The sequence below is a fragment of the Zingiber officinale genome, chromosome 10A (genome assembly GCF_018446385.1).
Source record: "Zingiber officinale cultivar Zhangliang chromosome 10A, Zo_v1.1, whole genome shotgun sequence".
NCBI classification, from domain to species: domain Eukaryota; kingdom Viridiplantae; phylum Streptophyta; class Magnoliopsida; order Zingiberales; family Zingiberaceae; genus Zingiber; species Zingiber officinale.
In genome coordinates, this window is record NC_056004.1 from 53,024,238 (window position 1) to 53,037,426 (window position 13,189).

The 13,189-nt window shown below is 35.3% G+C and overlaps 2 protein-coding genes across 2 annotated transcripts; one reads left to right on the plus strand and one right to left on the minus strand.

Moving 5' to 3' along the window:
- The first annotated feature begins 966 nt into the window (after positions 1-966).
- On the plus strand, positions 967-8,212 carry LOC122026418 (triosephosphate isomerase, chloroplastic-like). Its single transcript, XM_042585155.1, has 9 exons — positions 967-1,233; positions 4,483-4,509; positions 5,664-5,733; positions 5,996-6,119; positions 6,978-7,062; positions 7,172-7,304; positions 7,413-7,586; positions 7,677-7,759; positions 7,909-8,212. Exons 1-9 carry the CDS (start codon positions 1,063-1,065, stop codon positions 7,963-7,965), a joined length of 924 nt encoding a protein of 307 aa, XP_042441089.1. The 5' UTR covers positions 967-1,062; the 3' UTR covers positions 7,966-8,212.
- An 88-nt stretch (positions 8,213-8,300) lies between these two features.
- LOC122026419 (non-specific lipid transfer protein GPI-anchored 9-like) lies at positions 8,301-12,683 on the minus strand. Its single transcript, XM_042585156.1, has 3 exons — positions 12,197-12,683; positions 11,976-12,017; positions 8,301-8,582 (listed from the first exon to the last, which is right to left on the minus strand). Exons 1-3 carry the CDS (start codon positions 12,561-12,563, stop codon positions 8,467-8,469), a joined length of 525 nt encoding a protein of 174 aa, XP_042441090.1. The 5' UTR covers positions 12,564-12,683; the 3' UTR covers positions 8,301-8,466.
- Positions 12,684-13,189: the final 506 nt, after the last annotated feature.

The window sequence follows — 13,189 nt, forward strand, 5'->3', positions numbered from 1 at the left end:
GTGAAAAAATATAAAATATTGTTATTTAATTCGTACCAAATTATGAAATGCAAAGTACTACTTTATATAGAAACATAGTCTCATTCTAAAATTTAATTTTAAAATTTAATATATACTATCATTTTTTTGTTGCGCCTTTCTTTTACTTCTAAAAAATATCCTAAATAATTTATTTTAATTCGCTTCTAATTCAAATAATTTTTCTTCTTTTAAGTTTCTTCCTTAATCTATTTCTTAAAATAAATTTAAAGCTTCTAAGGTTCATAGAACAATATCTTCTAAAACTGATCTATCGAACAAGGTCAATGGCACATTTTAGAGCATTGTCGATCTTTCACATTTTAGAGGATGAGACTCTTCTGAACAATTTTGATTAGATTTGAAAACATTAGTTTGGTTTTAAATTACAAATTATAATTGAATTAACAAATTAAAATGTCCTCTTTTTAGTTAAATTCAATATATCATTAGAGGTTGCTTACAATGGAACAGATACGTGACCATACTAGAAGAGTGTGATCGGGTCGAGTTCAAATTTTCTATCTTGAAATCATGTGTCCTCTCTATCTTACTCGTCAATTAAACGAATCAAATCACATCTCAAAAATATTACACGTATCTCAAAAATATTATGATCATCTCATCGACAAAAAATACAGGGACATGATTTTAAGATAAAAGATCCGAACTAGGTCGGGTCGCTACTAAAGGACACGACATATTAGACTACGACCGGTCCACGTGTTGAAGTGGGTAGGGCGGTTGGTATTCAGAGGGGCGCCTAACTCAATTCCTTTCCGCTACTTGGTACAACTACTCGATCATACCTTACTGCTTTTGAGGAAAACGGTACAACTTTTTCCATAAGCAAGATTCACGTTACATTCGTAACTCCCAAAGTCAATAGTCATTTATCTCTTGGTCATATGTCCGGAATTAGGGTATATATATATATAGCGGTGCGCGGCCGGCGTTATCCTGCTAATCGCCTAAAAAAGGAACAGATACTGGTAATCAAGATTCAATCATATACCAAAAGAGAGGGTTCGAAGGTGAGGGCATATGGCATCGGCAGCGTCTTCTCTGGCATCGCAGTTCTCGGGGCTCCGCCGCGAGGCTGCTAAGCCTTCCTTTTCCACTGCCCATCTTTTCCACGGCGTCCAATCCCAGCTGCGTCTCCCCTCGGCCCGCCGCCCTATCAGAAGTGTCGTTGCCATGGCCGGCACTGGAAAGGTGACACCTTTAATATCCCCAATCTGTTCTTGACTGTATTTTTTTTTTTCCACTTTTTCTTACTTGGATTAAAAGTTACAATATTGGAGAAGAATCATTCTGAAGGAGAATAGTTTAGGACAAATTTATCTGGAAATAGAGTTAAAACTAATTTATCTATTTCTCCAATGGTTCACTTTTGCAAATTGCTAATTCGTTGAGTGATACCCACTCAAAAACTAGTTCTGCCTTTCTCATCTTCTTCTTCTTCTTCTTCATATTTCTGGAAATGATCATATAGTAAATATTTTGTAATGGAACAAGAGATTAAAACTATTGAAGATGAGACTTTAACGACTCCAAAGGCTTGTGTTATTCTTCTGAAATTACCCTTACAATGGTATCCCTGAAATCCGCAGACTGTGGATTGAAAACACTAATTCTAGATTGTAACCCTGTTAGTATTATCCCCTCTGGATGACTCACCGGATGTATCATTATTTCCCCCTTTTTCTAATCGCACCTGGAATGCATTTGGGCCTTAAGAAGGAATACATATCTCTATACTCTTGTCAATGTGGAATTGAACTCCCTTCAGTACTTGTCCAATCCTTTTAAATATTCAGTTGCAGAGGTATCAATTCCTTGACTAGAAGAATATTTGATTTATGAAATGATGCTGATTATGAGCTTGTGAGAATTGATACTTGTTTTCATATGAAATATGGTCGTCTAAGTGAAATTTATAATGGGAAGATTTAGTTTATTTTTATATGAAAACTCCAAAGTTGACTCAGTAATATTTTTTAATGCAAACTGTGGTCTAGGTTATTGTTTACACATATTATGGTCCTGCATATACTTGCAAAGGAGGTTAGTTGTATGCAAGTGTCACTTTAAACTAGAGGTGGCAATATTAGACTTAACCTGATCTTTAACTTAGGGATCTTTTGCGAAAAATAATATATAAACGCTGCAGAAAAACGATTCCTCCAAAGATTCAAGTGAATACAGTATACAAAGTTTGATCGAATTATTATCTTTGTTGCGTGAATGGTACAATCCCAACAATAACTTTGCTTTAGTAGATCTCAGCGCGATCCGAGTGGTCGCTCCTCTTCGATATCCACACGAACATGTTCTTCGTTCGTCTTACAAACTCAGTCTTTGGAGAAGAACAACCTTCGTTGTGCTAGCAACAACAAGGGTGCTCGACCAAGGGAAGAAGAAGATGAAGATCAAGTGTCTCACCTGAAACTTTCACTCTAAAGGGCCTTTTGCATTCATCCCATGAATACCAAGGGTTTGCCTTTTGGTCTTCTTCCATTAATGATGAATTAATCTCCATTAATCTTTGTAATGGTTTGGATTTTAGTATATTGAATTAACCATTAATCCAATAACCCAATGGGTCTAACCTATTAATCCAATGAGTCTAATCCGGATTCATTTAAGTCTAATCTAGATTTATTTGGATTAACCCACTAATCTTAAGGTCCATAATATTTTAATCAAACTAAAATAAACCTATCTTCAAATTAACATGTTATTTGTGTGTGACCCAATAGGTTCTCATAACGTTGGCAGTGTTTCTAAAACCATTTTAGATACACAAGCAATACGCGACATCTAGCATTGCATCACTGCTACCCAAGTGATGAGAATGTCGAGATCCAACCTAACCTGTCTGGGTTTATTATCTTGTATAAGTCAATCATTCTATCCTTGATATCTAGATTGATCCATGAGGCATATACCGTGCCATTCTCTTATTAATCTTTGTGTTTCTTGATCTCTAAGTAGACTCACTTAACCAAATGAGCTCAATATCCCATATTGACTTATTTAAGTATAACTATATATTTTAGTACTCCTACTTAATCAAGAGGCCCACATAATTCACTTTCATTATATGGAAGGGATAGATCTCATTTATATCATTCACATCCCTCCGCATAACTTATTGCATACCCATTGATTGACTTTATATTCCACCTTGTTATAAGTGACGTTTGCCGATATCAAAGTACACAACTTCTTATATAGGGAACCGTAATGACTTCAGGTCTAAGGACTATTCATACCTATAGTCACTATGAGAATGTTTATAACACTCATATAACGATCCATGAAATATTCTCATGATAGGTCAATTCAGTACATATTCTCTAATATATACCCATGTGCCAACTTGATATCTTATATTCATGACTTGTGAGATTAAGTCATTAATTGACCTACATGTGAGTCTCAACATATTAATATTGCCCTTTTATATTAATGTTTTACTAGGAATAGTTAAGAGTAGTATTCTATATATATCTTCAACCTCCCACTATCAATTCAATCAATTGATATGCTGTAAACTAGAACCTACTACTCTATGACATTATTATACTTATTTATTTGACACATAGCAATATAATAATCATAAACTTTTTCTTTTATTAATGAAATATTTTACAAAAGTTCCCTTGTTAATTATCTCATAATTGGCTCTAAGGATTAATACTAACATTAACACAATTAACAAAGCCAAAATTTGTAAGTGACATGACACGATCTAAATATATAAATGGGTTCACACAAATTGCTTGTTATTAAGATAATTTATTTTTAAGAATATTAATAACTTTTATTTTATATAATTTGTTTATTTAAAGAGTTTAGTTAATCCTACACCTTATAATTTTTTTTTGATAAATATATAATTATTTATATTGACCATGGTTGTGCACAAGTTGGATAGCCTGGATAAAAATGTTTCTAACTTCCTAGAGATTGTGGGTTTAGTTGTAAAATGTTTCTTTTAATATCTATCTGTCTATTTTTTTCTCCTAAAGAATCTTTTGGATGTTTTTTTTTCTGCTTTTTGACTTTATGCTAATGCTAGATGAATGTTTCTAACTTCCTAAAGATTGTGGGTTTAGCTGTAAAATGTTTCTTTTAATATCTATCTATCTATTTGTGCTCCTAAAGAATCTTTTGGATGTTTTTTTTTCCTGCTTTTGACTTTATGCTAATGCTAGATGATGCTGAGTAGCCGCATATATTTCTTGCCCCCTATGCTATCTGCTTTTTTCCTGTACAGTCATCAACTATCATGCATATTTTGTTCTATCGGGTTTTCTGTTTCAATGTTGTACTTCATAAATAGAATGCATGATCCTGATACCCATGCGCATATGTAAGATCACCATCATAGAGTTTTTTGATGCACTTATCATCTCTGCTGTATCTGATATATTTTGCATTTTTATGTCACTGCAGTTTTTTGTTGGAGGCAACTGGAAATGTGTAAGTTCAGTTTGGTTTACATTGGATTTCTTTCCATCTTCATTTTATATTCATGATTTTCCCCCAAAACTTACTATGAAATCGCACCATTATCATATTTAAGAAAATACCATTTTACTAAAAACATATTCTTTTCATTTGGTAATCCTTGATTTCTATTGTCTAAAACTTTCTCATTTGTTTAGTAGGCTTGCAATCACGATGACTATTATTTGGGCATTTACAATGACTTTTGTTTGAAGCCCGTTCAAAGTAAATGAGTCCCATTGATTTATATTGTCTAAAACTTTCTCATTTTTTAGGAGGCTTGCAATCGTGATGACTATTATTTGGGCATTTACAATGACTTTTGTTTGAAGTCCATTCAAATTAAATGAGTCTCATTCAAATGTCTTTAACCATCTCAACCTTTATGAGGAGGTTGAGTTACACTTAACCAAAAAAAAGGCAAAACAAAATCATAAGCACCTCGTATTAGTTGGTTCAATAACAAAAATTATTGCAAAGAAATTTAGATATGAGAATAATGGTTCTTGGAAGATCGAATTATGAGGATGATATCTAGCTACAATGATAACCAGAAATAATTCTCAAGGTATTCAAAATGTTTATGAAAATAGATTTCATTTAATGGCCTCACTCAACTATAATTTTTTGTGCATAATTTCAAACGAATGCAATATTCAGTTGTATTTTCTAACCTACTAAGGTGCACATAGATGAATTACTCAAGAAAGTGTGCATATTGGTGATACTATTTTTTTTTTTGACAACTTTCTCTCACAATTTGTATAAATTAATTTTCTTTTCTATCACATTCTATCTTGAAGTTTTTGAATGATAGATATTACTTTGTCTTGAGATTTTTTTCCTTGAATAATAAGTGTTTATTGTGGTTGTTTGTGTTTCTTTCTTGCGTATTTGCATCTGAACTCTGTTAGAAACTTGCATATCTTCAAGTGCACTGTTGCATGAATTTTACTTAACCTTCTCTCTTCCAGTATGTAAAAGTTGAAATTATTGGTCAATGGTTACATGTCTTTGGAGTCAATTTTCTCTGGATATCCAACACTCTCGTTTTTTCTTCATTTACTTTTTAATTCATAATATCTGGATTGGTTATTGAATTACTGACATACTTGGTAGTTCTACAGAACGGGACTAAAGATTCTATCAGGAAACTTGTTGCAGATTTGAATGATTCGAAGTTGGAGAATGACGTAGGTAAAATGAATAATTCATTACTGTTGTTTCAAATGCCGCTCAAATACTATATCCTCATTTAGTATCGACAACATCCAACACAATTTTTCCATGCTGGAATACACAATTCAATCTGTTCCATGTTCCATATAACTAGATGAGGAGTACGTCCAATTGATGATGTTAATATATTTTAGCAATTTTTACTAATGTCATTCTCTTTTTGAAGAAAAAAATTCCATTGTTTCTGAAATGTCTGATTTTTTTACATGAAACATTGCAGATGTTATTGTGTCACCACCATACGTTTATATTGATGTGGTCAAGCAATCGTTGACTGAACGTATTGAAATATCTGCTCAGAATTCTTGGGTTGGTAAAGGTGGAGCTTTTACTGGAGAAATCAGGTTTCTGCTGCTAAAAACTTTTCGTCATTGAATGCTGCATCTGCTTCTGATCTTTTACTATAAATAGCATTCACTGACGTTCAATTTATTTATTGTACAATATCTTCTTTAATTTTTCAGAATTCGGCATACTAGCATAGCATAAATAGTATTACAGTAAAAGATGTAGGATAGGTTGGATATATATTCATCCTTTCTTTTTACATGAGCAGAGTTTATATAGCAAGTTTCAACAGTTATATCAGTTGATGCATAATTCATGATCTCTGTTAATTACTTTCATGGAATTTATCATACCAAAGAAAGAAGATTGAACGATTTAGAATTGGGCATCTATAAACTAATGTTGATTTTTTACTTCTGTTTTTTTTTTCTTGAGGCGATGAAGTATTTATTTGAACACATGAGCACTTGAATGGTTAAGCTGGTCCGGTAATTATAATAAAGTGTTTATTATTTTGGACATTTAGTTTCTAGTATCTTTCATATCTTTTGGTTATAGGAGGATCCAATCCCATTTGCTGGGTTAAGGCTTGATTGAAAAATGATTTCAATGTCAATAATCTCCAGCCTTCTGCTCTTGTAAGAGAACATGTCTGGAAACATTATGTTATAGCCTTGTGTACATAGATGTCACTAACCCTTCGAAGCCATGATATATTTTCTTAAGAGATTCAATGTACATTTATCGACCACTATGTTAATTTCTAATGTTTTAATTCATTTCTAACTAAAATCAAAGCAATTTTTTTTCTTCCAAAATTATCTACTTATTCCATAGTCTTTAGATGATCAACATTTTTAACATTTAGTCTACTATGCCAATGATAAATATAAGATTTAACTTGTGATATGCAGCGTGGAGCAATTGAAAGATATTGGTTGCAAATGGGTTATCCTTGGCCATTCTGAGCGTAGACACATTATTGGTGAGGATGACCAGGTAAATATTCAAGACTTAGTTCTTATAATGTCTGGAGCAGAAAGTAGACTTGTGGTTTCCAGAATCTACTGCCAATTATTTTGTTGTAACCAAAAACTTTCATTTCCAGTTTATTGGGAAGAAGGCAGCATATGCCCTGAGCCAGAATCTTAAGGTAATTGCTTGTATAGGCGAGAAGTTGGAAGAGAGGGAAGCAGGAAGAACCTTTGATGTGTGCTTCGAGCAGATGAAAGCTTTTGCAGGTATGGTTTCAGATTTACAGTTAAACTTACAGCAGATCCATTGTGCTTGCGATGAAACAAGTAGGAGCATTCGACATTTCTTCCATTGTCCATGATTCATTTTCACAGACAGTATATCAAACTGGAAGGATGTTGTTATCGCATATGAGCCCGTATGGGCTATCGGCACTGGAAAAGTGGCTACTCCTGAGCAAGCTCAGGAAGTGCATGTTGCTGTGCGCGATTGGGTTAAGAAAAATGTGTCACCTGAAGTTGCTTCCTCCACCCGTATCATCTATGGAGGTACGTCGTAGCTTTATGTTTGTTCTTTTATATCCTTGGCAGGCAGCTATTTATTCTTTCTAATGGAAATTGGGTCTTACCTCTTTCCAGGTTCTGTAAATGGAGGCAATTGTTCTGAGCTTGCCAAACAAGAAGATATTGATGGATTTCTTGTTGGAGGTGCCTCACTTAAGGTATCATCAAATATATTTGAGTAATTATACTTTGACACAAAAAAAATGTAAAATACAGAAATATAAAGTTATCCCAGATAGTCCTTCTGTCTACTACTTCAAACAAGAGATAAACATATTATTAACATCAACTTGTTTTACCTCTGTAGGGGCCAGAATTTGCCACCATTGTCAACTCAGTCACCGCGAAGAAAGTCACTGCATGACGACGATTCATCCATGTTTCGGGTTGCTGCTTGGATGCAAACTCAAATAATAAGTATGATTCTTCTGTACCTGAGTCAACTATCCCTTTGTGATCACATGGGATTTTGATATATGTTCTCTAAATTTTTTTTAGAATAAGTTTCAACCGAAGTTGTATGAATGAATCCATATGCTACCTCTGCTTGGCATTCTGAAATTTAGAATTATCTAGGAAATATTAAATTTAGAATTTTAGAATTATCTCGATGCTATTGGTTTCTTCAATTCATTAACATTAATTTAACAAATAATTTCTAGATACATAACATGAACAATAAATACTACATCATCGAAGTCAAGAAAGGCAGGAACAATCATTAGGGTTCATATGGTGGGTGGAAGATTGACGATAAATAAAATTTTAGCTCGAATGTTCGTTCATTCTCTCACAAGAACAGATAACTTAAAGACTGCCTTAAAGATCAAACACTCAAAAGAGAAGGAGCATGCTCAATGGCTTCTCATGCCACAAGCGGCAACAATGACAAAACTAAGCTCATCAAAGCAGGCACACCGAACTCAGATGGAGTGATAACAAATGCAGAGTTGGGACTTTGGCTTGTAGGGGTAGAAGAGCCTGACAATAACAAGCAAAAACACCAAAAGATAAGAATAATAGGTAACATGACTAATACATACAATTCAGTTTCAATTGATCACATTCCATGTATTAAAGCATACGGTCTAAGACTAAACTAACTAGATTAGCTTCCAAATTGAACACAATGCTTATTTCACATCGAAACAACAATAAAAGCTAATAAGCAAGGGAAATTGAAGATTCGAATAATCAGGTACTCCTACTTTGTTGAGGAAATGGGGCATTTAGCAAATTCAGTAAATCACCTGCTAAATGTGTCAACTTTTTTAGTATATCTACAATGTTTATCCCAACATCAAGGATCAACACAAATTGCACCTATCCTTAATTTTTTTTAAAGATGGCATCCCATACTGCTCATGATATCAAATTTATCAGTCCTTGCATGGGTCAGTTATCAGTTAAATTAAACTGCCTGAAACTAGCTATTGTTTTGGTGTCAGCCATTCTAAATCAACTAAAACCACTTACTCCACTTGAATTGATATTAAAAGTATCTCTAGTTGTCTTCTCCTTCCATTGGCCTTCCCGCTCCCCCCTTTTCACCTTTCTAGCTTTTCTATGTACCCATCCTTTCATTTTACTATCCCTCCAAAGAAACATGTTTGTTTAAGGGAGAACATTGACATAATAGTAAAGTTGTTGGATCTAGAGGTTACGGGTTCGAGTCTCAAAAATAGTCTCTTGCAAAAACAGTATAAGAATGCGTACAATAGACCCTTCTCCGGAACCACCTTGTATTGAAGGGAGTTTCGTGCACCGAATTGTCTTTTTTTATCAATGGACGAGCAAGCCAATAGATCATCAATATACCCATCCACTTTGTTTATAAGGTTGAAAGGGTGGTTTAATCAAGAAGGATATAATTAGGGATAGAGATTTTGATTTATCCCTCATATTTGATCTATTCAAAATGGGCAATGTAAATGGAGATCAGATCCTCTGTCCCCATATTCTTGTGTCCCCATATCCCTTTGTCGATCGAATGGTCAATGATATTCTCATGATTTGCATTGTATTCTTGAGATGTGATCTAATCCGTCCGATCGACAAAAGGACATGGGGACACAAGAATCTGGGGACAGAGAATATGATCTCAATGTAAATGAGAGCATTTTATTCATTAGCTTTTCATCCATGTGATGTTTTTAATATTCCTATTTCTAGAAACTGCCACAGGTTACTTATGTTCCTCTACCGATTGAACCCGTCTTTTTCCGAATCGTACTCAAATGTTCTTCCTGGTGACGCTTGTGTTTCTTCCTAGACTTCCGCATTCCCAACATCGTTTCTACTCACATTTGTGTTCTCTTTGCACCATGAATCTACTAGCTTGACTTTGTCTGTGGCTGTGTGATTCTGTCACCAAGATTTGCTCACATAATTCTGCATGGACCAAATGATTTTATCAGTGATTCTATCTGTGTGGTTCTTCTTTGTGTTCTAATGATTTCTGTGCTTTAGCATCTATGTTATTCCCCAGTGATTCTGCCTTTAGTTGTTATTCCTGGTCATGTCTTTGGCCCAATTATCATCATCTTCCACCAGTAAATCCAGTCGCATCAAGGTAAGATTTGTGTGTGAGCATGTGTAAAGGCAGTGGGAGATAAAAAAAAGTTAGGACAGCAGAGGATTTTCTTCTTGGGCAACACTTTTGGTATCCGACACTAGAGGGGAGATTTTTCCATTGTTTCTCACTTGATGTTGAGAAAGAAAACTAGGATGAACTAAGAGGCCTCTTGTATAATGTGTAAATAGTGATTTATTCAATTTGTATTATACTTATGCTTCTATATTATAGACTCAGGTTCTCTCAAATGAGGAGAAACATATTAAATTGCACCTTTTTTAATTACGTGTTTGTACTATTTTACCATGAAAGGCAAGGGTTCCACCACTAAGCCATAAGGTTAGACGTTATTCAACATTCTAAAAATATCAAATTTTAATCTTGAAGTGTATAGTTTGAGAGAGTAGATTCTAGCAAGCAATGTTAGACCAATCTCCAACCCTGTCCGGGTGTATTAAAAGCACTTGGTGATTTCAATATTGTGTAACTTCTCCAAAAAATCTAATGATTAATTCTTTGGTTCATACACACACAAAGTTCACAAACCATTTAATTTTTTACTTGTCCTTGGGTGTAATAAGAAAAACCATCTTATATCACAATCAACTCACCGATACAAACTCATCATGTGTTTGCAATGAGTATACAATGAAAAAAATCAAGCTTAAGTATTGACCAATTAATTTATGCAGTTAAGCTACCATGTTTATTGTGGCAAAAGGTGATGTGCTCAGCCCCAGTCCTACGACAAAATATAGACAGGTAAATCAAGATATGCAGCGGTCTCGTAAGTATGTGGGCCATTTTTTCCTCACGGGGAATGAATCTCACGAGAATCGACCTCTCGTCTTAATATGGTAAACCATCACCCGAGTACCAATTGCGCTATGCCCCTGGGGCAACTAGCATCTCGTTGAGTCCAGTAATAGCAATTGGTATGAGAATGGATGTAATCCTAGCCTTAGGGAAATTCATTGGAGAGAATTAACGGTGTGGTAGAGTGATCTCACACCTCAAGTGTGATGGAACAATCTTTCACCTTGTGACTTCATGAAGGCATCAAGGCAAAAGGTAGGAGACCCTGCTACTCACCATCAACACATGCCTATCCTTCACTATTACTATACTTAGAACTACTATTCGTAATTTAGTAGCCCTGTAGTTAGCTTGTTTAACTTTTTGTCATTTCAATAGCTTGAAGCGCTTGCATGGCTACCATCCACATTAAAAAGAGTACAGTGAACACCAAGGTTGTAGCTTTAGTGACTTGTTCACTGTTGAAGTCTAGCTCGAGAGAAAATCCAATCCAACTGAAAATCCTAAAGCACTTATGTGTGAAATACCACTCTTGATATTTAAACATGATTAAAGTTTCTATCTCACTCACTACTCATCCTCTTTACCTTCATGAACATTGCCCTCAGGCACAACATCAATCCGATACCACCTTAAAGCCCAGTAAAGAGCACAATCTAACCTAAAACACCAAGGGACCTCCAGATATTTAATTATGCTTAAGCCCAAGTTAGCAAAATATAAACCTCTTTTCTTGGTTGCCCTCGTTCCAAAATTAAGAAATTCCTTAAAATTACAAAACTTAATTCCCATTCAATTTTTAGTACCAAGCAATATGCACAAAATTATCCAAATATAAGAGCACTGATGGTAAAGCCAATCCAAAGTCCAAACAAACTATTTTCTACAACTCAAGCAAGTTTGAAGGTAAATACTTGTCACTTTTTATCCAGTAAACGTAAAACAAATCAGATAACATAGACAAATGACTGAATCTTCCATACCTGTCGTATTCGAGGTCGAGGAGGAGGAGGATGGACCTTTCGCTGCAAATCACACAAGAAAATGTGGAAAGTAGTGGATTAGGGCTTTTGAAAAAAAGAATAATACATATATTGCGTAGTAAATCTCGGGGGAAAAAAAAACAAAAGGAAACTTGCAGCAAATTTGCCCATTTAGATCCCCACTAATTATTAGGAAAGAAAAAGGCAAAGGGATCCATTACATCCGGGGCTGGGCGAGGGCGTTGCTGCGGCGGTGGCGCACGCGCTCTGGTCGGTGGTAACGCCGCAGCGCCTGGCCATTTGTAGTGCCTTCTGGAGGTCGACGCCGAAAGCCTTGAGGAAGACGGTGTTATTAAAGAGGCCGCAGAGGCAAGGCAAGTCGTTGGTAGCCGTCTGCTTCAGCGGCCCGCAGCACGTTTGGGGCGGCGTCGTCGTCGAATTGAGGTACGATGCGCATCCCACCAGATTAGAAGCGCACGACGGCGGATTCTGCGCCGCGGACCCCGTCACCGCTGAAGCTACCACTGCCGCCGCCATCAGGACTGCCGCGAAGTTGATTGCCATCTCGCCTACCTTCCGCTTTCCCATTCCTTTTCCCTCACGCTTTCTGGAAACGAGCAGATAACAGGGAGAAGCGACGCCACGAGCTTGCTACATAGCGAGTGTCATGCAGTACGATCTACATCCACCGATTTTTTTTCTGAAACAGCGCATCGGATATCAGGTTACGTGGCATGTATTTATAAGTTGAATCCTGCTGAATTCATATTATGCCAAGTCTTTTCGTGAATGCTGTTTGTGGAAGTGTACCCCGTTTTCTGCGTTCTTTAATATTTTAATGGAGATGTAGACAAAGGTGAGTTGGAGTGTCCATGAAGCGTGGGATCGGGTCACTGTGTGCGTACGGGCACATAATATTCGTTTAGGACTATGGTACTTTACCAAGTTTCAGTTTAAATGTTTTATTCTTATATAATGATTTTTATTTATTTTAAAAGATCTGTCTGTTCGAGATAGTAAGCAATAAATATTTAGAATATTACTGATTTTTATTAATATTTTATAGAAGTACCCGATTGTTTTAGATATGCTTTATTGAATAGACTTAGCAAAATAAAAAAGTGTATTTTATTTTGATTACAGTAAAAGAAAAAGAAATTTTACGCATAAAGTATTATTATATTAGAATATATTTTTTTCAACTTAATCAAAAT

What these genes read in the sequence shown, in the direction of transcription:
- LOC122026418 (XM_042585155.1), top strand. Translation starts at nt 1,063, where the DNA reads ATGGCATCGGCAGCGTCTTCTCTGGCATCGCAGTTCTCGGGGCTCCGC. An exon ending in CCATGGCCGGCACTGGAAAG is followed by an intron (nt 1,234 to 4,482) that starts GTGACACCTTTA and finishes ATGTCACTGCAG; the next exon opens with TTTTTTGTTGGAGGCAACTG. An exon ending in TTGGAGGCAACTGGAAATGT is followed by an intron (nt 4,510 to 5,663) that starts GTAAGTTCAGTT and finishes GTAGTTCTACAG; the next exon opens with AACGGGACTAAAGATTCTAT.
- LOC122026419 (XM_042585156.1), bottom strand. Translation starts at nt 12,563, where the DNA reads ATGGGAAAGCGGAAGGTAGGCGAGATGGCAATCAACTTCGCGGCAGTC. An exon ending in GCCCTCGCCCAGCCCCGGAT is followed by an intron (nt 12,018 to 12,196) that starts GTAATGGATCCC and finishes TGTGATTTGCAG; the next exon opens with CGAAAGGTCCATCCTCCTCC. An exon ending in CTCGACCTCGAATACGACAG is followed by an intron (nt 8,583 to 11,975) that starts GTATGGAAGATT and finishes TGTTATTGTCAG; the next exon opens with GCTCTTCTACCCCTACAAGC.